This window comes from Erinaceus europaeus, chromosome 6 (assembly GCF_950295315.1).
Source record: "Erinaceus europaeus chromosome 6, mEriEur2.1, whole genome shotgun sequence".
Taxonomy (NCBI): Eukaryota; Metazoa; Chordata; class Mammalia; order Eulipotyphla; family Erinaceidae; genus Erinaceus; species Erinaceus europaeus.
This window is the reverse complement of record NC_080167.1, coordinates 15,170,468-15,191,071: the sequence shown is the minus strand read 5'-3', so window position 1 is coordinate 15,191,071 and position 20,604 is coordinate 15,170,468. Positions and strand designations below refer to the sequence as shown.

The window sequence follows — 20,604 nt, the reverse complement described above, 5'->3', positions numbered from 1 at the left end:
GAACCAGTTATCTGGGAATGGTTTTGCTTAATTCTCATCTAGACAACATTCCTTCAAGGTAAGAGGGAGGTTACATAATAGGCAGGCACATGGACTCTGCCTGGTGTGGTTTATTAACTGCGTCCTTGGGTGTGTCAACCAACCTCTCTTATCTCTGGATTTTTCTCCCCCTTAATAGGGGACAGTAAAGGTACTTACCACCTAGAGTTACTAGGTTATAGATGTATTCTTCTTTTCTTTCTTTCTTTTTTTTTTTTTTTACCAAAGAACTGCTCAGCTCTGTCTTATGGTGTTGCTGGGAATTAAACCTGAGTCATGAAAGTCTTTTCGCATAACTGTTACACTATTTCCTCAGCCCATTTCCTCAGATGGTATATTCCTAATCCAAGAGTGATCTTTTATTCCCCCCACTCCCGGGGCCACTTGGTAAGCCTGGAGACCCTTTTGGTTGTCAAACTAGTGGAGGATAATTGCTACTGGTATCTGGAGTGGAGGTCAGGGAAACCTCTAACCCAACACCATACATGGGCTACAGCCCAAAGTTGGTGTTGACAATGGGGACCCCTGAGAGGCAGTGATAAATCTTTTTAAAAAATTTTTTATTATCTTTATTTATTTATTGGACAGAGACAGTCAGAAATTGAGAGGAAAGGGGCAGATAGAGAGTGAGAGAGGCAGACACCTGCAACACTGCTTCTTCACCACTTGCATAGCTTTTCCCTCTGCAGGTGGGGACCAGGAGCTCAAACCCGGGTCCTTGTGCATTGTAACATGAGCTCTCAACCAGGTGCACCACTACCCAGCCCCCAAGCAGTGATAAATCTTAAATCCTCATCAATCCCTGGCACACAAGACAAGCTCAGCCAACACTTACTGGCTCTGTTGAGCTTCTCTACCTACCCAATTACTAGTGGGGTGACCTGACCCAAGGTGTGGTCTTCTCTGTCCTCCTGACACCAGAGGTCCAGCATGGCTGCCTCTGTCTTCCGCTCCTCTCTCCATTTCTCTCTGTCCTATCCAACAACGATGACATCAATAACAACAATAATAACTACAACAATAAAACAACAAGGGCAACAAAAGGGAATAAATAAATAAATATTTAAAAAAAGACAGAGAGGGGGAGAGAAAGATAGACACTTGCAGACCTGCTTCACCACCTGTGAAGTGACTCCCCTGCAGGTGGGGAGCCAGGGGCTCGAACTGGGATCCCTAGGCCGGTCCTTGCGCTTTACGCTGCTGTGCTTAACCTGCTGCGCTACCGCCTGACTCCCAGTAGATCTGTTCTTAAGGTGTAGTGTGTGCTGGCTACCATTCTGCAGAAAAAGTAGGGTGTATGATTATGTATAAAAATCTCTGTTGAGAACACAATTAAATGGCAACAATGTTTGTCTCTATGAAGGACCAGAACCTAGGAATGGAGAGGAGGCAACTTTGCACTGTTGTGTTTCGAAATGTGTGACTATGTTATTCAATATAGAAATAAAATTGACGTGGGGGATGGGCAGTGGTGCACTGGGTTAAGCACACACAGTACAAAGTGTAAGAACTAGCACAAGGATCCTGGTTTAAGCCCCTGGTTCTCCACCTGCAGGGGAGTTCACTTCACAAGCAGTGAAGCAGGTCTGCATGTGTCTATCTCTCTCTCTCTCTGTCTTCCCCTTCTCAGCAGTGAATTCTTTTTTTTTTTTAAATATTTTATTTATTTATGAGAAAGACAGAGGGAGAGAGAAAGAACCAGACATCACTCTGGCACATGTGCTGCGGGGGATCAAACTCGGGACCTCATGCTTGAGAGTCCAAAGCTTTACCACTGCGCCACCTCCCGGACCACTCAGCAGTGAATTCTTACTGCAGGCACCAACCCCCAGTAATAACCCTGGAGGAAAAAACAAAAACACCTGAGTTCTTAACTGCTGGTTTCCAAAAAAAAAAAAAATTGCCTGGGTTTGCAGTGGTTAAAAATAGATTCTAGACACACCCCCAGACCGACTTGAATCAGAATCTCTGGGGGATGGATGGGTTGGGAAACTCGAATTTTGTAAGGTGATCAGGTGACAGTGATGCTGAGTTCAGGCAAGTAGAGCAAAAACTAAGGCTACAGTCATAGAAGAACCATTTCTAGATGACAACCCGAGTGACTTCAACAGCCAGGAAAACCACCCAACTGATAGAACATTTGCCTGAGACTTTGGGTTCAATACCCCATGTGCCAGTGTTGCTCTTGTCTCTTGTTTCATGTGAAACTTTCTTGCATGCAATAAATTTTATTTATTTTTTTAAACTAGTTTCTTCTTTTTTATATCTATTTATTTTCCCTTTTGTTTTTCATTATTGTTGTTGTTATTATTGTTGTTGTTACTGATGTTGTTAGGACAGAGAGAAATGGAAAGAGATGGGGAAGACAGAGAGGGGGAGAGAAAGACAGACACCTGCAGACCTGATTCACCCCCCTGCCGGTGGGGAGCTGGAGGCTTGAACTGGGATCCTTAAGCCGGTCCTTGTGCTTTGCACCATGTGCACTTAACCCACTGCGCTACCGCCCAACTCCCCTGCAATAAATTTATTTTTTGCCAACAGGATTATAGCTGGGGCTGGTGTTTGCACAATGAATCCACTGCTCCAGGTGGCTTTCCCCCCCCATGCTGTTCCTTTCTTATAGGGGGTGAGAAACCATATATATATAGAGTCAGCTACAGCACTGTTCTACCACTTGTAAAGCTTCCTCCCTGGAGGTGGGGACTGGGGGCTTGAACTTTGGTCCTTATGTATGGTAATGTGTGTACTTTGCCAGGTAAATCATGACCCTACTCCAATAAAATAAATCTCTAATAGGAAAAGAAGTGTTAGGGAACCAGGCAGTGGTGCACCTGGTTAAGCATACATATTAGTGTGCAAGGACCTAGGTTCAAGCCCCAGGTCCCCACCAGTAGGGGGAAGCTTCAAGTGGTGGAATAGAGATTGAGGTGGTCTCTCCTTTTTTTAAAAAAATATTTATTCCCTTTTTTTGTCCTTGTTTTATTGTTGTAGTTATTATTGTTGTTGCCGTTGTTGGATAGGACAGAGAGAAATGGAGAGAGGAGGGGAAGACAGAGAGGGCGAGAAAAAGATAAGACACCTGTAGACCTTCTTCACCACTTGTGAAGTGACCCCCCTGCAGGTGGGGAGCCGGGGGCTCAAACCAGGATCCTTATGCCGGTCTTTGTGCTTTGTGGCACCTGTGCTTAACCTGCTGTGCTATCACCCGACTCCTCCCTTTTTTTAAAGTTTTTTTATTATTTTTATTTATTTATTGGATAGAGACAGCCAGGTATTGAGAGGAAGGAGGCATAGAGAGGGAGAGAGACAGAGAGACACCTTCACCACTCATGAAGCTTCCTCTGCAGGTGGGAACAGGGGGCTTGAACCTGGGTCCTTACACATTAAAACATGTGCGCTCAACCAGGTGCACCACCACCCGGCTCTTTCTCCCTGTTTTTAAAAAATATTTTTTAAGGGGGCCGGGTAGTAGTGCAGTGGGTTAAGCCCACATGGCACTAAGTGCACAGACTGGCATAGGGATCCCTGTTCAAGCCCTTGGCTCCCCACCTGCAGGGTCGTCATTTCACAAGTGGTGAAGCAGGTCTGCAGGTGTCTATCTTTCTCTCCCCATCTTCCCTTCCTCTCAGTTTCTCTGTCCTGTCCAACAACAACAACAGCAATTATAATAACTACAACAACAATAAACAACAAGGGCAACAAAAGGGAATAAATAAATAAAATAAATATTAAAAAAAATTAAAAAAAAAGAGAAATAAAGTGAAACCAGAATCAGCCCACGTAAGGATTTTGAGAGTGCATAAGCTCTGAGCCAGACATTTCCAGGTTCAAATTCCGGCCACTTAATCTCTTTGGGCATCAGTTTTGTTGTCTGCAAAACATAAATATTCCTGCCAAAATGTGCAATAATTGATTGTAATAATAAAAAAATAAGAAAAACTAAGTTGGATGGGGGTGTTTACAAAAAATCAAAGACCTGGACTCCTTAAAAAAAAACAAAAGGAGTCAGGCGGTAGTGCAGCGGGTTAAGCGCATGTGGTGCAAAGTGTTAATGGACCAGCATAAGGATCCCGGCATAAGGTTCGAGCCCCCAGCTCCCCACCTGCAGGGGAGTCAATTCACAGGCGATGAAGCAGGTCTGCAGGTGTCTCTCTTTCTCTCCCCCTCTCTGTCTTCCCCTCCTCTCTCCATTTCTCTCTGTCCTATCCAACAACGACGACATCAAGAACAACAATAACTACAACAATAAACCGACATGGGCAACAAAAGGGAATAAATAAAATAATTTTTTAAAAAAAGTTAATGTGGGGTAGAGAGGTAAAAAAAGAAAGGCAGTCTTGTGAAGCAACTCCCCTGCAGGTAGGGAGCCAGGGCTTCGAACCGGGATCCTCCTGCCGGTCCTTGCGTTTTGCGCCACCTGCACTTATCCCGCTGCGCTACCACCTGACTCCCCCAAGTGCTCTGGTTTTTAAAGGGGCTGGGCAGTGGCACACCCAGTTAAACTCACATATTAGTATGTGCAAGGACCTGGGTTCGAGTCCTATCTCCTCACCTACGGGGGGGGGGAACTATACAAGCAATGCAGCAGATAAGTAGGTATCTTTCTCTTTCCATTTCTCTGTATTGTTAAAGAGAGAAAGAAAAGAAAGTAAAAAAGGCCACTGGGGGCAGTGGATTTGTGGACCCTGCACCAAGCCCCAGTGATAACCCTGGTGGCAATTAAATGAAAAAGAAAGAAGAAAAGCTTTTAACAGGGGTCGGGTGGTGGCACACCTGGTTGAGCAGTGCACCTGTTACAATGCCAAGGACCCACTTTCAAGTCATTGCTCCCATCTGCAGGGGGAAAGCTTCATGAAAAATGAAGTAGTGCTGTAGGTTTCTCTCTGAATCTCTTCCTGTTTCCCTTTTCCGTCTTGATTTGTCTCTATCCAATAACAAAATATTAAGCAGTAAATGTCACTATAAAAAATCAGGGGGGGGGCTGGGCAGTGGCAGTTAAATGCATACATTACTATGTGCAAGGACCCAGCTTTGAGCTCCCACTCCCTGCCTGCATGGAGGAGCTTAACAAGCAGTGAAGCCATTCTTGAGGCGTTTCTCTCCCTTCCCTGGCAATTTCTTTCTTTTTTTTTTTGCTTCCAGGGTTATCGCTGGGGCTCAGTGCCTGCATTACAAATCCACTGCTGTTGGAGCCATTTTTTCCATTTGGGAGTTGGGCAGTAGCGCAGTGGGTTAAGCACAGGTGGCGTAAAGCGCAAGGACCAGCGTAAGGATCCCGGCTGGAGATCCCAGCTCCCCACCTGCAGGGGAGTCGCTTCACAGGTGGTGAAGCAGGTCTGCAGGTGTCTATCTTTCTCTCCCCCTCTCTGTCTTCCCCTCCTCTCTCCATTTCTCTCTGTCCTATCCAACAATGACAACATCAGTAAAAACAACTACAATAAAAAACAAGGGCAACAAAAGTGAGTAAGTAAATATTTAAAAAAAAAAAACATTTATTTTAAAAGAGAGAAATTTAGAGGAGGGGAGGATAGAGATGGGGAGAGAAAGACATCAGCAGACCTGCTTCACCGCTACGGAACCAATCCCCCGCCGGTGGGGAGCCTGGCACTCGAGCTAGGATCCTTTTTTTTTTTTTTTAATACTTATTTATTTTATTCCTTTTTGTTGCCCTTTTTTTTTTCCTTGTTTTATTGTTGTAGTTATTACTAATGTCGTTGTTGGATAGGACAGAGAGAAATGGAGAGGGGAGGGGAAGACAGAGAGGGCGAGAGAAAGATAGACACCTGCAGCCTAGCTTCATAGCTAGTGAAGCGACTCCCCTGGAGGTGGGGAGCCGGGGCTTGAACCGGGATCCTTCCACCGGTCCTTGCGCTTTGCGCCACCTGCACTTAACCTGCTGCACTACCGCCGACTCCCTCAAGCTAGGATCCTTGTGCTGGTCCCTGCGCTTAGTACCATGTGCCTTTAACCTAGTATGCTACTGTCTACCCCCCATGAATTTCTTTTTTTAATTCGATAGGACAGAGAGAAATTGAGAGGAAAGGGGGAGAGACAGGGAGGGAGAATGACAGACACAACACCTACAGACGTGCTTCTCCATCCGTAAAGATCCCTGCTTTGGAGAGTCCTTGCACAGATCCTGGCACATATACTGAGTGCTTAGCTGGATGCACCACCACTCCCCTCCCCCAACAGTTTCTATCAGTTCTATCTAATAAACACAGAAAGGGAAAAAAAGGGGGAAATGGCCACCAGGAATGGTGGATTTATAGTGCTGGCACCATGCCCTAGTGATTATTCTGTAGGCAAAATAAAAAGTGACAGAGAAGGTTGGGGGAAATTGGGAGAGCCAGAGCATGAGTCAGCAGGCTGGGACACCTGCAAGAGGCTGAACTCAGGACCTCATGCTTGAGAGTTCAGTGCTACCTCGTTGGCTGAGAAAGTATTTACTATTTCTTTTGCCACCAGGGTTATCAATAGGGCTAGGTGCCTGCATGAATCCTGGTACCCTTTCTGTTTCCTTTTTATTATTTTTGGGGAGTGTGAAGCAGAGAGAAATAGGGAGAGTGGGGGGGCAGGCAGTGGCACATGGTTAAACACACACATTACAGTGTACAAAGGTACAGGCTCAAGCCCCTGGTCCCCACCTGCAGGGGGGAAAGCTTCGCAAGTGGTGAAGCAGTGCTGCCAGTGTCTGTCTCCCTCTCCCCTCTCAATTTCTATCAAAAGGAGAAACACCTACGGCACTGTTCCACTATTCATGAATCTTCCCCCTTGTAGGTGGGTATCAAGGAACTTGAACCCAGGTCTTCAAGCATGGTAACATGTGCATTCTTCTGGGTGTGCCACTGCCCAACCTCAAAAGTTTATAAAATTTTTTCTTGAGTTTTTTTTTTTTAACCAAAGCACTACTCAGCTCTGGCTTATGGTGGTGCAGGGGATTGAACCTGGGACTCTGGAGCCTCAGGCATGAGAGTCTCTTTGCATAACCATTATGCTATCAACCCCTGCCTTAAAATTTTTTCTTTAACGTTTAATGCCATGTCTACTGTGCCACCTTCAGAGCTGCATTTTTCTTTATTTTCCCTTTTGTTGCCCTTGTTTTTTTAGTTGTTGTTATTGATGCCATTGTTGATAGATAGGACAGAGAGAAATGGAGAGAGGAGGGGAAGACAGAAGGGGGAGAGGAAGAAAGACACCTGCAGACCTGCTTCACCGCCTGTGAAGCGACTCCCCTGCAGGTGGGAAGCCGAGGGCTCGAACCGGGATCCTTCCACTGATCCTTGCGCTTCATGCCACCTGCACTACCACACAGCTCCCAGAGTTGCATTTTTTAAAAAATTTTTTTTAAATATTTATTTTCCCTTTTGTTGCCCTTGTTTTTTTATTGTTGCAGTTATTATTGTTGCTGTTAGATAGGACAGAGAGAAATGGAGAGAGGAGGGGAAGACAGAGGGGGAGAGAAAGATAGACACCTGCAGACCTGATTCACCGCCTGTGACGCGACTCCCCTGCAGGTGGGGAGCCAGGGGCTCAAACCAGGATCCTTACGCCGGACCTTGCGCTTTGCGCCACGTGCGCTTAACCTGCTGCACTACCGACTCCCGAGCTGCATTTTCCTTAAAGAATTCATGGAAGAGGGAGGAAGGCAGAGGATTGCTCTGGCATATACAGTGTTGGAAAAGGGCCTCAGGCATGCAACTCCTGTACCTTCTGCTGAGCCACATCCCTGGTTTTGATTTTTGTTTGTTTTTTAAGGTGATTTTCAAAAGAAACACATAAAACAGTTACACATCGATGGCTGATGAAAATACGGGGACCTTGGTCTGGGAGGTGGCGCAGTGATAAAGCTTTGGACTCTCAAGCATACGGTCCCAAGTTCAATCCCCGGCAGCACATGTGCCAGAGTGATGTCTGGTTCTTTCTCTCTCCTATCTTTCTCATAAATAAATAAATTTTTTAAAAAATAAATAAATACTGGGACCAGAGGTACTAACTTGTATAAGGAGCAATGGTTGAGTACCAATGTGCAGTCCATATGACTTTATGAAACACCACCTCCTAAAAGTCACAAGAATGACTTATATGGGCTGGCAAAATAGCTTGGATAGAGCATTGCTTTGCCATGTAAGTAACCCAGGTTCAAGTTCAGTCCCCACCACACTGAAGGAAGCTTCAAGGCTCTTGTTTCTCTCTGTCTCTTTATCTGAAAGTTATCCAAGAGTAGTGAAGCCCTGGTTATAACAAAGAGATAAAATAAAAACAAGAATGGCTTATACATATGTATTACAATGACTATTCCTGCAATTTTTCAGCAGGTTTGAAATTTCTCAGTAAGACACTAGGGAAACTGTATTTGATGGTTCAGATGATTGTGGCCCACACCCAACAAATACTGACACAAGAAGAGGAGTCCCTTATGAGTATATTTGTGTTCACACACACATGCACACACTCAACACTGAACAGGAAGGGGGTCAGGATGGAAGAGACAGGAAGCATCCAGGTGGCACTGGAGCGGGGGGCGAGGGGGCGAGGATGAGAAGAGACAAAGGGATCATTTGTCCCTGCTCTGGCTCCCACCGGAATCTCCTCTTAGGAGGTGAGCCTGGAGCTGGAACAACAAGAAGTGCTTATTCTCAGAGGAAAGCTTCAAAGTGCAGTTAATTTCTCTTTAAAAAACAAAAACAAAAACAGCCTCTTCCCTCCACTCTGCCTGCTGGTGAAAGTCCAGTCTGGCTGCAGGCTGTCTTTGAGGCCAGGCAGGTCAAGGTCATGGGGAAGGGCTTAAGGCCAAAGCTCTGAAGTGCCTGGGTCTGGAAAGACTCAGGCATAGTGGCCACTGGGGGTAAGGGGGTTGTCCCCTCTATGGTCCAACTGGTCCTGCAAACGGGCAAACTCGGCCAGCTCATTGAGCTCCTGGAACTGTCGGTCTGTCTTGTGGCTGACTAGGGAGCGGTAGAAGTGCACAGCAAAGACGATGAAGACCAGGCCAAAGGGGACCATGATGGTGGTGGAGGCTATGGCAGCAGCTTGGCCCGGGGTGATGCCACCGGGGCTGGTGCTGTTGCCTTGGCCGACTGCGCTGCCTGGTGGGGACTTGCTGGTGGGCCGAGGCTGGCCCGGCTGCTTCTTGAGGGGCAAGAACTTGACCCAGCAGAGCAGCACCACTTCAGCCAGGAAAAGCAGCGTACCGATGACAGTGGAGAAGGCCCAGGCCAGCTCGATGTGGCGGTGCATCCGCTCGTGAGGTGACTCCTTTACCGAGTTGAGGTTGTGCACGTTGCTCACCGCCTCGATGTTGGGCAGGATGCAAGTGCTGATCATGAGTGCAAACAGGTGCACGGCCACCAGCACTGTGGTGCAGGCGCTGAAGGCGATGAGCAGTCCCGGAGGGTAGTCGTGGTCAGCATCCAGCTGCACCTCTACCATGGCCACCTGCAGGGAAAGGGAGAGGCGGGTGGAGTGTCAGGACCGTCACAATCCCCACAGCTGTGCTCAGCTCCTGGCGCTCTACCCATGCAGCTCTGAACCTAATCTCCTGGCCTCTGTGTCCGCCCTTTCAGTCTTCACATCTGTGTAATGGGAATAATCAGACATACCCATTTGAAGCTCAGAAGCTGAAGGAAAGTACTGGTCTAGAAAGTAGGCTAGAAGGGGAGTCCGGTGGTAGCGCAGCAGGTTAAGCGTACGTGGCGCCAAGCATAAGGACTGGCATAAGGATCCCGGTTCGAGCCCCGGCTCCTCACCTACAGGGGAGTCGCTTCACAGGTGGTGAAGCAGGTCTGCAGGTGTCTATCTTTCTCTCCCCTTCTCTGTCTTCCCCTCCTCTCTCCATTTCTCTCTGTCCTATCTAACAACAACAATAAAACAAGGGCAACAAAAGGGAAAATAAATAAAAATAATTTTTTTCATTTTTAAAAAATATTTATTTATTCCCTTCTGTTGCCCTTGTTGTTTTATTGTTGTAGTTATTATTGTTGTCGTCATTGTCATTGTTGGATAGGACAGAGAGAAATGGAGAGAGGAGGGGAAGACAGAGAAGGGGAGAGAAAGACAGACACCTGCAGACCTGCTTCACTGCCTGTGAAGCGACTCCCCTGCAGGTGGGGAGCCCGGGGCTTGAACCAGGATTCTTAGCTGGTCCTTGGGCTTTGCGCCACCTGCACTTAACCCGCTGCGCTACTGTCCGACTCCCAAAAAGATAATTTTCTTAAAAAAAAAAGGCAGGGAGGAACAGGCAGTGGTGCAACTGGTTATATGCTATAATGTATAAGGACCCAGGTTTAAGCCCCTGGTCCCCACCTGCAGGGGGAAGCTTCGTGAGTGGTGAAGCAGGGCTGCAGATATCTCTCTCCCTATCTCCACCTCTCCTCTCAATTTCTCAATGTCACTATCCATTAATAAATACAAAAAATAGTAATAATGAGCAGGAAAGGATAGCTGGGGAGATAGCATAGTGGTGATGCAAAAAGATTTTGATACTTGAAGTTCTAAGGTCTCAGGTTCAAGTCCCAACACTATCATAAACCAGAGCAGTGCTTTGGTTTGAAAGAAAAAAAAAAGCAGCAGCAGCAGCAGGACTAGGAGTCAGGCAGTGGTACACGCAGGAGAGTGCACATACTATCATGAACAAGGTTCCAGGATTAAGTCCTGTGTCCCCACCTGCAGAATGGAAGCTTCACAAGTGGCGAAGCAGTACTTGGTGTCTCTTCTTCTCTCTCCCTATCTCCTTCCATCTCAATTTCTCTGTCTATCATGAAGAAAAGGAAGGCAACTAGAGAAACAGCTCAACTGCGAGAGCATTGGGTTTTCAGTGCTGAGGTTCCCAGTTCAGTCACCAGCACTACAAATACCAGAGTATGCTATGGCTTCTTTCTCTCCTTTCTGTCTCATGTGAAACTCTCTCTGATGTGTTATCAACAGAATCTAAGGGAGAGGGAGACTAGGGGCAACATAGTATAAGGGTTATGTAAATAGATTCATATGTCTAAAGCTCCCAGATCCCAGGCTCAATACCCCACACCATCATAATTCAGACATGAGCAGTGCTCTGGGGGGAAAAAAATCAGGGGATGGGAGTGGGAGGTGTGGATATGGAAAGAAAACAGGCCCTGCATTGAGGATACCCAGAAGTGAATCTCAGTTCTGCTATTACAAGCCCTGTGTCCTGGGAAGTCCTCTGAGCTGCAACTCGCTTATATTAGTTCAGAGGATCTCATGCTTGAGCATCCAACACCTTATTACTACACCACCTCCTAGACCACTCCTTTTAACAATTAAATGAGAACTTCTGGTATATAATAAAAGGTCCCTATGTGGTAACCACTGCTCTTACCACTCACCCACATACCAAAAGTCATCAACCAAAGGTGGTTAAAATGCTAAATTTCATGTTTCTGTATTTGTACTTTTTTTAAAAAAAAAAATTTATATTTATTTCCTCCCTTTTGTTGTCCTTGTTTTATTGTTGTAGTTATTATTGATGTTGTCATTGTTGGATAGGACAGAGAGAAACGGAGAGAGAAGGGAAAGACAGAGGGGGGAGAGAAAGACAGACACCTGCAGACCTGCTTCACCGCCTGTGAAGCGACTCCCCTGCAAGTGGGGAGCCAAGGGCTTGAACCCGGGTCTTTACAACGGTCCTTATACTTCATGCCATGTGCGCTTAACCCACTGTGCTACCGCCTGACTCCCCACATGTATTTTTTATTGCCACTAGGGTTATCAATGGGGCTCAATACCTGTACTACAAATCCACTAATCCCAACAATCACATTTTAATTTTTTTATATTTATTTATTTTCCCTTTTGTTGCCCTTGTTTTATTGTTGTTGCAGTTATTATTGTTGTTGTTGTCGCTGTTAGGGCAGAGAGAAATCGAGAGGAGAGGCGAGACAAAGAGGGGGAGAGAAAGACACCTGCAGACCTGCTTCACCGCCTGTGAAGCGACTCCCCTGCAGGTGGGGAGCTGGGGGTTTGAACCGGGATTCTTAAGCCGGTCCTTGTGCTTTGTGCCACGTGCGCTTAGCCCGCTATGCTACTGCCTTACTCCCCCCAGGTTCAATATTCTTTTTCTTTTTTTTTTTTTAACATTTTCTTTTTTTTTTTTTTTTTTCCCTCCAGGGGTTATTGCTGAGCTCGGTGCCTGCACCATGAATCCACTGCTCCTGGAGGCCATTTTCCCCCCTTTTGGTTGCCCTTGTTGTTGTAGCCTCACTGTGGTTATTATTATTGCCATTGTTGATGTTGTTCGTTGTTGGCTAGGACAGAGAGAAATGGAGAGAGGAGGGGAAGACAGAGAGGGGGAGAGAAAGATAGACACCTGCAGACCTGCTTCACCGCCTGTGAAACGACTCCCCTGCAGGTGGGGAGCCACGGCTCGAACCGGGATCCTTACGCCGGTCCCTGCGCTTTGCGCCACGTGCGCTTAACCCACTGCGCCACTGTCCGACCCCCAATATTCTTTTTTTTTTTGAGAGAGAGAAAGAGAGAGAGATGGAGAAGCAGGCTGAGCAGAGACACTCTTGAACACTTCTCCACCATCCATGCTGTCCATGGTGTGTGCCCACATGGTGCTGGGGATGGAGTCCAGAGCCTCACAAAGGTAAAGTGTGCTGAGCTAGCTTCTGGAACCTCTGGTACCACAAGCTGGAAAGTCTGCTGCATAAACTGCTGATTAATTTTTTTTTTTTTAAACCAGAACAACGCTTAGCTCTGGCTTATGGTGGTGCAGGGGGATTGAACCTGGGACTTTGGAGCCTCAGGCATGAGAGTCTCTTTGCATAACCATTATGCTATCTACCCCCAGTAGATACAGTGTTAGTGCTACACTGTTTAGCAATAAGCATGCAATAGATACTGGATTCATTTCTGGGCATGTATTGAAAGTATGCATGGAAAAAAAAAGCAATTGCCAAAACCCTCCCTACTGGCCCCACACCTCCACACCATGCCCAGCAGAGTTCTTTATGCCCTGCTCTGGGAATGAGGAGGGAAGGGTAGGGTGGAAAGAGGAAGCCCTCCCAGGTCAAACTCAGGCCCTTTCTGTGAACTAGCTGTACTGAGCCATAGGGAGCCCAGGGCTTCCAAGAAGAGAGGGGCATCTACTCCCTAGCCTGGGCTCTGGGCCCGAGGGTTGACGCATTAGCTGCTCCCCAGTTCCTGGAGAATATGGGGTCACTAGGGCCATGCCCTGGGCCTGCCACCCACTGCTTTTCACCTGGGCCTTGCAATCACCCCTATGTGCAGGCACCAGCTCATCAGATGTGGGCTGGGAGCAGCAGGCAGTGGGCAGTGTACCAGTGACAACACCACCATTAAGCCTAGCAACTGAGAGGGGACATCGCAAACACTGACTCGTATCCCTGACCAGTTAGTCCACTGGGCAGGGCTCCTGGGGAAGAGAGGAGCTCTTTCTGCCCACTCTCCTTCCTGTACTGCCTGGCCTCCTCAATCTTTTCCCTTTGTCCTGCCAAGGGTCTGGAAAGCACTGGAGGGCACTGAAGAGCTTGGCTCAGATATCAGGCTGTCTAGCTTTGAGTCCCCCCCCCCCCCCCCCTTAACAGAGCACTGCTCAGCTCTGGTTTATGGTGGTGCGGGGGACTGAACCTGGGACTATGGAGCCTCAAGCATGAGAGTCTGTTTGCATAACCATTATGCTATCTACCCCTGCTCTCTCTCCCACCCCCACCCCCGGCATTACCAGGGCTCCACGGCTCTGAGCTGAGTTTTTCCAGATAGAAACAAAGAGGTAGAGAAGGCCAGATGGTTGAATGCACATGTTACAATGCACAAGGTCCTAGGTTCGAGTCCCTGGTCCTCACCTGCAGGGGGAAGCTTCAAGAGTGTTGCAGATGTCTATTTCCCCTACCCTCTTGATTTCTGGCTATCTCCATCCAATAAATAAAGATAATTTTTTAAAAAAGAAACACACACACACACACACATCACAGCACTAAAGCTCCCTCCAGTGTGGCAGAGGCTGAAACCTGGGTCATTCCCATAGCAAAGTAACATACCATCCAAGTGAGCTATTTTACCAGCCCTGAACCTTGACTTTTTACTGATTCTTCAACTGTATGGGTCTCAGTCCCCTTATCAGAAAAAAGGAAATTTATGAGGAACCCAGTTGAAGCCACTCAATATTGTCTGCTAGTGACATCTGCCAAAGACTTGTAATAGCTAAGGTCACTTGGTCTTATGGGAATTGTTACCATTAAAGTCTGTTTTTAAAGACAAAAAAGAAAAAGAGAAAGGGACAACAAAACGTCATGACTCAGAATTGTTGTGGAGACTGTGTTAAACCACTAAAAACTATCAGCAGTGGCTTAGCACAGAACACAGAATTTTAGTGCATGAAATATCAGTTCTATATCCAGCCCTGCATATACTACAACATTGTTCTGGCTCTCTCACTTGCAAAATCAATCTTCAAAAAAGGGTGCTGGGAGGTGGCAAAGTGGATAAAATGTTGGACTCACAAGCATGAGGCCCTGAATTATTATTTGTTTATTTATTTATCTTTGGCCTCCAGGGTTACTGCTAGGGTTCATGCCTCCACCACGAAGCCACTGCTCCTGGAGGCTTTTTTTTCTCTCCCCTTTTGTTGCCCTTCTTGTTTTATTGTTGTTGTCGTTATTACTATTGTTGTTGTTATTTATGTCATCATTGTTAGACAGGACAGAGAAAAATGGAGACAGGAGGGGAAGAAATAAAGAGAAAGACAGACATCTGCAGACCTGCTTTATCGCTTGTGAAGAGGTCCTGGTTTCTTTTTTTTTTTTTTTTTTTAACTTCAAACTCATTCATGAGATATTTATTAAAATAACACATTTAGGGGAAAAATCAATACAATGTATACATCATTACTGAAAACTGTATACCATTATACAAAAAAGGATTTTATTTTGGAAAACTGATTTCTAATTTATGGCAAGTTTTACTTTCAGAAACAAAACCATAAAACAACACAATCTAATTCATATTAAAGGCTGGCATGCTGAGCAAGGAATGTTCTTATTCTTTGTAGAAGCTCCTTCTTTACAAAGTCAGGTGCCAGGGCTCTGCCTTTTGGTGTGATTTCCACCACCAAGTCATCAACAGTAGCGTGTTCTAGTCTTTTTTCTTTAACTACCTCTTTACAGTGTGCCTTCAAGTGATCCTTCCAGCCACATTCAATTAATTTAGCTCTCAGCAACTCTTTAAGGTGTTCTCTTTCTCCAGTTTCTATCAACTTTGATTAATCGATGCTCTCATCTGTGCATCTTTGTTCATCTTGCTAACCACACTCTTTGGCTGCCTCCAGACTTAGACCCTCAGTAGCTCAGGCACCTAAGCACACAGAAAGCTAGAACCCGCATTTTCAGAGGTCCTGAGTTCTATCCTTGGTATCACATGCAACAGAGTGATGCTCAGGTTCTCTCTCCTTCTGTTAACAAAGAAAGAAATCTTGCGGGGTGGGGGGGTTGGGCAGTAGCACAGCAGGCAGGTGGTGCAAAGCGCAAGGACCAGCGTAATGATCCCGGTTCCAGCCCCCGGCTCCCCACCTGCAGGGGAGTCGCTTCACAAGTGGTGAAGCAGGTCTGCAGGTGTCTGTCTTTCTCTCTCCCTCTGTCTTCCCCATCTCTCTCCATTTCTCTCTGTCCTATCTAACAATGACAACAACAATAACTGCAACAACAATAAAAACAAAGACAACAAAAGGAAAAATAAATAAATATATTTTAAAACTTTAAATATATTTTTTTAAAAAGCAATAAATCTTGGGGCCAGTAGTGGCACACCTGGTTGAGGATCTATGTTGTAATGTGTACAGACCCAGGGTTGCGCCCCCCAGTCAGTCCCTACCTGCAGAGAGAAAGCTTCACAATTGGTGAAGCACTGTTGCAGGTGTGTGTCTCTCTCTCTCTCCCTATCACCCCTTTCCCTCTTGATTTCTGGCTGTTTTTATCCAATAACTAAAGATAATTTTTTTTAAAATCTTCAAAAATATATTTAAGGGGTCAAGCGGTGGCGTAACAACAGAGCACACACATCACCATGGACCTGGGTTTAAGCCCTTGGTCCTAAACTGTGTGTCCTATCAAATAAAATGGGGGGAAAAAGAGCTGCTGGGAGTGATGGATTCAAAGTGTCAGCACTGAGCCCCACCCTGGTGGCAATTATCAAACAAACACATGTAAGTCAAAGAGCTAACTGATGGGTAGTGCACATACTCTGCCATGTGTACGGCACAGGTTTGAGCCCAGGCACAACACGGGAGTGTCATGTCATGGGGGAAGCTCCAGTGCTGTGTTGTCTCTCCTAGTACTTGGCAGAAAGGAGACTGAATAAAATGAGCTTTATTAATTTTTTTAAATTGTTGTTTATTTATTTTCCCCTTTGTTACCCTTGTTTTCATTGTTGTTGTAGTTATTATTGTTGTTGATGATATCATCATTGTTAGATAGGACAGAGAGAAATGGAGAGAGGAGGGGAAGACAGAGAGGGGGAGAGAAAGATAAGACACCTGCAGACTTGCTTCCCCTGCAGGTGGGGAGCTGGGGACTGAACCAGGATCCTTACTCTGGTCCTTGCGCCACATGCGCTTAACCCGTTGCTTTACCGCCTGATTCTCACTTTATTTATTTATTTTTTAAAATAATGTATTTATTTATTCATGAGAAAGATAGGAGAGAAAGAACCAGCCATCACTCTGGTACATGTGCTGCCGGGGATCAAACTCGGGGCCTCATGCTTGAGAAGTCGAGTGCCTTAGCCACTGCACCACCTCCCAGACCACGCTTTATTTATTTTTAAAGAATTTATTTGTGGGGCTGGGTGGTGGCACACCTAGTTGAACACACATTACAATGTGCAAGGACCTGAGTTCAAGCCCTTGGTCCTCAACCGCAGGGGTAAACCTTTGTGAGTGGTGAAGCAGTGTTGCAGGTGTCTGTCTTTCTTCCTCTCCCTTCCCTCTTGATTTCTGGCTGTATCCAATATATAAAGATAAGAATTTCCTTTAAAGATTTGTCAATGAGAGGAGAGAGAGAACCAAGAGTATCACTCTGGCACGTGTGGTGCTGGGAATTGAACTTAGGACCTCGTGCTTGAAAGTCCAAGGTTTTATCTATTCTGCCAGGTGCAACACCTCCCAGACCCTTGAAAGTGAGCTTTATTATTATACTTAGAAACACCAATGCCACTATCTCGACATGGAATCTTCGGGGCCCCTTACCCTCTTGCTGCAGGGAAGCATTTGGGCTCAAAGAATACCAGGGCCAAGTTCTCAAGCCTGGGTTCTGTCTTCAAAACCACTCTTCCCTGCCTCCCTGTATGAACTTGATCCAGACACTTCTCCCTTTCTCTGTAAAAATGGGGTGGCAAAATTCAAGTCTCCCAATCTGTAGAAGTGGGATGGTAAAATTCAGGTGTATAGTTTATAAAGTTGATTTTGGGGTCCAGCATCCCTGAGATAAGGTGAAAACAGACATTCTCAATAGAACATCCAGATCTCTATTTCTAGAGTCTTTCTGGCAATTGCACAGGATCCACGGACTTTTGCCTAAGAAATCTCCACAGCTGATGACCTTATGAATGCCTCAGTCCAGGATTTTGCTGATCTAAATCTGGGGCAGTGCCATTAAGGCTCTGACCACTTTAAAGATCCTTGGTGGCTTAATGCCAAGCCTGAGAACTCAGTACATTTGGGTAGGAGACATGGGGCACTAGGACAAGCCATGGGGCAGGGAAAGTGAAGGGACATATTCTTTTTTTATTATTTATTAAAAAGGGAGACATTAACAAGACTGTAGGGTAGGAGGGGTACAACTCCACACAATTCCCACCACCAGATCTCTATATCCCATCCCCTCCCCTAATAGCTTTCCCATTCTTTATCCCTCTGGGAGTATGGACCCAAGGTCATTGTGGGTTGCAGAAGGTGGAAGGTCTGGCTTCTGTAATTGCTTCCCCGCTGAACATGGGCGTTGACTGGTCAGTCCATACTCCTAGTCTGAAGGGACATATTCTGAGGATCCCTGGTCTCTGTCCCCAGGCCTGGTCACACTGGCAAAGCGGAGTGCCCTTCTGTGCCCTGTGCCTCCTTCCCACCTCCCACACTTGCTCTTCCTGTTTTGGCCTCCTGCCCCGGAACTTGAAACCAGAGAAGGGACAAGCATGAGAGGCCAGTGCTTGGCAGCCTTGGTCCACTGGCTATTAATTCACTCACTGGAAACTGAAATGGGTACTGTGGGTTGGAAAGCAGGGGTGTGTGTGTGTGTTACACAGGTAGTGTTCTTAATCAATTTCCCTACCTGTATAAAGTGACTTAGCAACGCCACCTTCGAAGCTGATGACCTTGGCCAGCACTTCAACCTTTCTGTGACAGTTTCCACTGTTATAAAGTAGGGATGTATTCTTTATCTAAGTTATTACAAGGATCCAATGAGGTGATGACTATGAAGCCCTGAGAGTAAGACCTGACATATGTACTTATGTGTGTGTGTGACATATCTATCTAGATATATGTAACTTATTTATTTATAATAGAAAGGGATGAAAACAGAAAAATAGACCAGAACATCACTTCAGCACATGGGGTGCCAGGAATTGAACCAGGCTCTCATGCTTGAGGCTCTAACACTTAACCCCATTATGCCACAACATTGTTGTTATTATTAAATGAGAAAACATAGGATCAGAGAAGTGAGGTCACTTGTCCAAGAGGGAGTGAGTCTACTTGGCTCTAAAGTCCATATGCAGAGGGCTTAGACTGAGTGAGTAGCATATGGGTTTTGCAAAAAGATTCTCATGCCTAAGGCTCTGAGGTCCCAGGTTCAATCCCTGTCCCTTCCCCCCCCCCCCACATGCCAGAGCTAAGCAATGCTCTGGTTTACTTACACACACCCACACCCACACACACCACTTTATAATGTACAACATGATAAGCATCATGAATGATGGAGTAGTGCTGTGTGTGTTCTCCTTCTCTTGCTCTCTCTGTCCCTCTCTGAAATTAAAAGGAACAAAAAAAGTATCTGCTAGGTCAGTGGAATTGCACAGGTATGAAGCATCAGAGCCCCGCCCCCAAAATAAAGCTCTTGTGCAAAGGGGCTTCTGGGGCATTCCCTCAAGTAGCTGCCATAGACTAAGGTTTCTGTGTTTGTGCCTCCTCCATTAGCACCCTGACACCTGAGCCCCAATGTGAAGGTGTCAGGAGGTAGGGTCTTTGAGAGGTGATGAAGTCACTAGAGTGGGGCCCTCATGTCAGGATTAGAACCCTCAGAAAAGAGTCTGTTTCAGGACACAGTAAGAAGATAGCTTTTATGAATCAGAAAACAAGTAAGTAGCCTCTGATACCAAGTGGGCCCAAGCCTCTAACCTGTAGCCTTAGGAATGGTTCGAAACACATACCTGCTGTTCATAAATCGCCCAGCCTGTAGTATTCTGTTAGCAGCCCGAATGTAACAAGACAGTCAGAAAAGAGATTAGAGCATGTGAGCATTTAACTCAAGGCCAGTCTCCAGCAGGTGTTTAAGTAAGTCTTAGTTACAAGGAAAACATGAGGCTTGACACGGAAGAGAATTAGCCTCCAGACAGCCTCAGCTCCAGGAGAAAGCTAACGTCCTGAGTCACTGTTCTGCTCTTTGGAGGTGACTGAGGGAGGGGCTGTACCCTTACTCTGGGCTGCCGCTACTCCAGCTCCAAAGCCAGTACACGGAGTGCCCCAAACCACATCTGGTCAAATGGTCACCTAGCTGTGGTATCTGTCATTTTCAAGGGCTCCAGGGCACCAATACCTGGTCAGCTCTCCTGAGGTCTGGGGCTGGGGCAGGTCGTCCAACGAAGAGGAAGGGGCCCCGGAAGAAAGCCCATCACCGTTACTGGACCCTGCTATTCCTGGAAGTTTGCCCATGCCGACTGGCTGGCTGTACATTCCTACACCAGACACCCAGCTGTGTGGTGCTGTGTGAAGGAATTATTGAGAAGAATCAGCACAAATCATTGGGGGCGAGGGGATATGTGCAGGGGACACGTTCTTGGAAATAAAAAATAAAGAAATTCTTCCAGAATGCTTCCCACTTGGGAAATCTCCCTAGAGGTAAGGAGAAGTGGATTCAGGGAGGCCAGGCAGTATCTAGCAGGAGACACGCTGGGGTCCCTGGCTGAATGGCAAAGAGATCAAATCAGCTCAGATTGCAGGCAGACTCATAGGGTAAATATAGCTGGAGCTCCAGGCCTGTTAACCCAAAACAAACAGCTCCCAGTCAGCTGAGGGCATGCCTGAACCTGGCCACAAGGGCCTAGAGAGAAGGGCCACAGATAGCAACTCCCAGACCCCAAACCCCAAAAATTAGGAGACTAATTTTTAAGCCTGAAGCTATAAGAGGACACTGTGATCCTAGGAAGGGCAGGGCCTGACTAGGGGCTTGCCCTCCACGCCCAGATGCCAGCCTCTCCTCATTCCTGCTGGGTTCTTGAAACTCCAGCCACCTGGCGTCTGGAAGGCCAGGCCAATTTGAGGCCAACAGTCCTCACAGCTGGGACATAGCTCTCTCCAGTCTGGCTTTCGCTGGGTCA

The 20,604-nt window shown here is 46.5% G+C and overlaps 1 protein-coding gene and 1 pseudogene across 1 annotated transcript in view; both read right to left on the bottom strand.

Annotated features, from left to right (window-relative positions):
• Positions 1-8,451: 8,451 nt before the first annotated feature.
• The window catches only part of ORAI1 (ORAI calcium release-activated calcium modulator 1), a 28,513-nt gene continuing 16,360 nt past the window's right edge, over positions 8,452-20,604 (bottom strand). The window contains exon 2 of the mRNA XM_007539817.3: positions 8,452-9,477. Within this exon, the coding sequence (XP_007539879.1) occupies positions 8,866-9,477 (612 nt within the window). The 3' untranslated portion in view covers positions 8,452-8,865. The remainder of the gene's footprint in view (positions 9,478-20,604) is intronic.
• LOC103128885 (transcription and mRNA export factor ENY2-like) lies at positions 14,842-15,404 on the bottom strand (annotated as a pseudogene).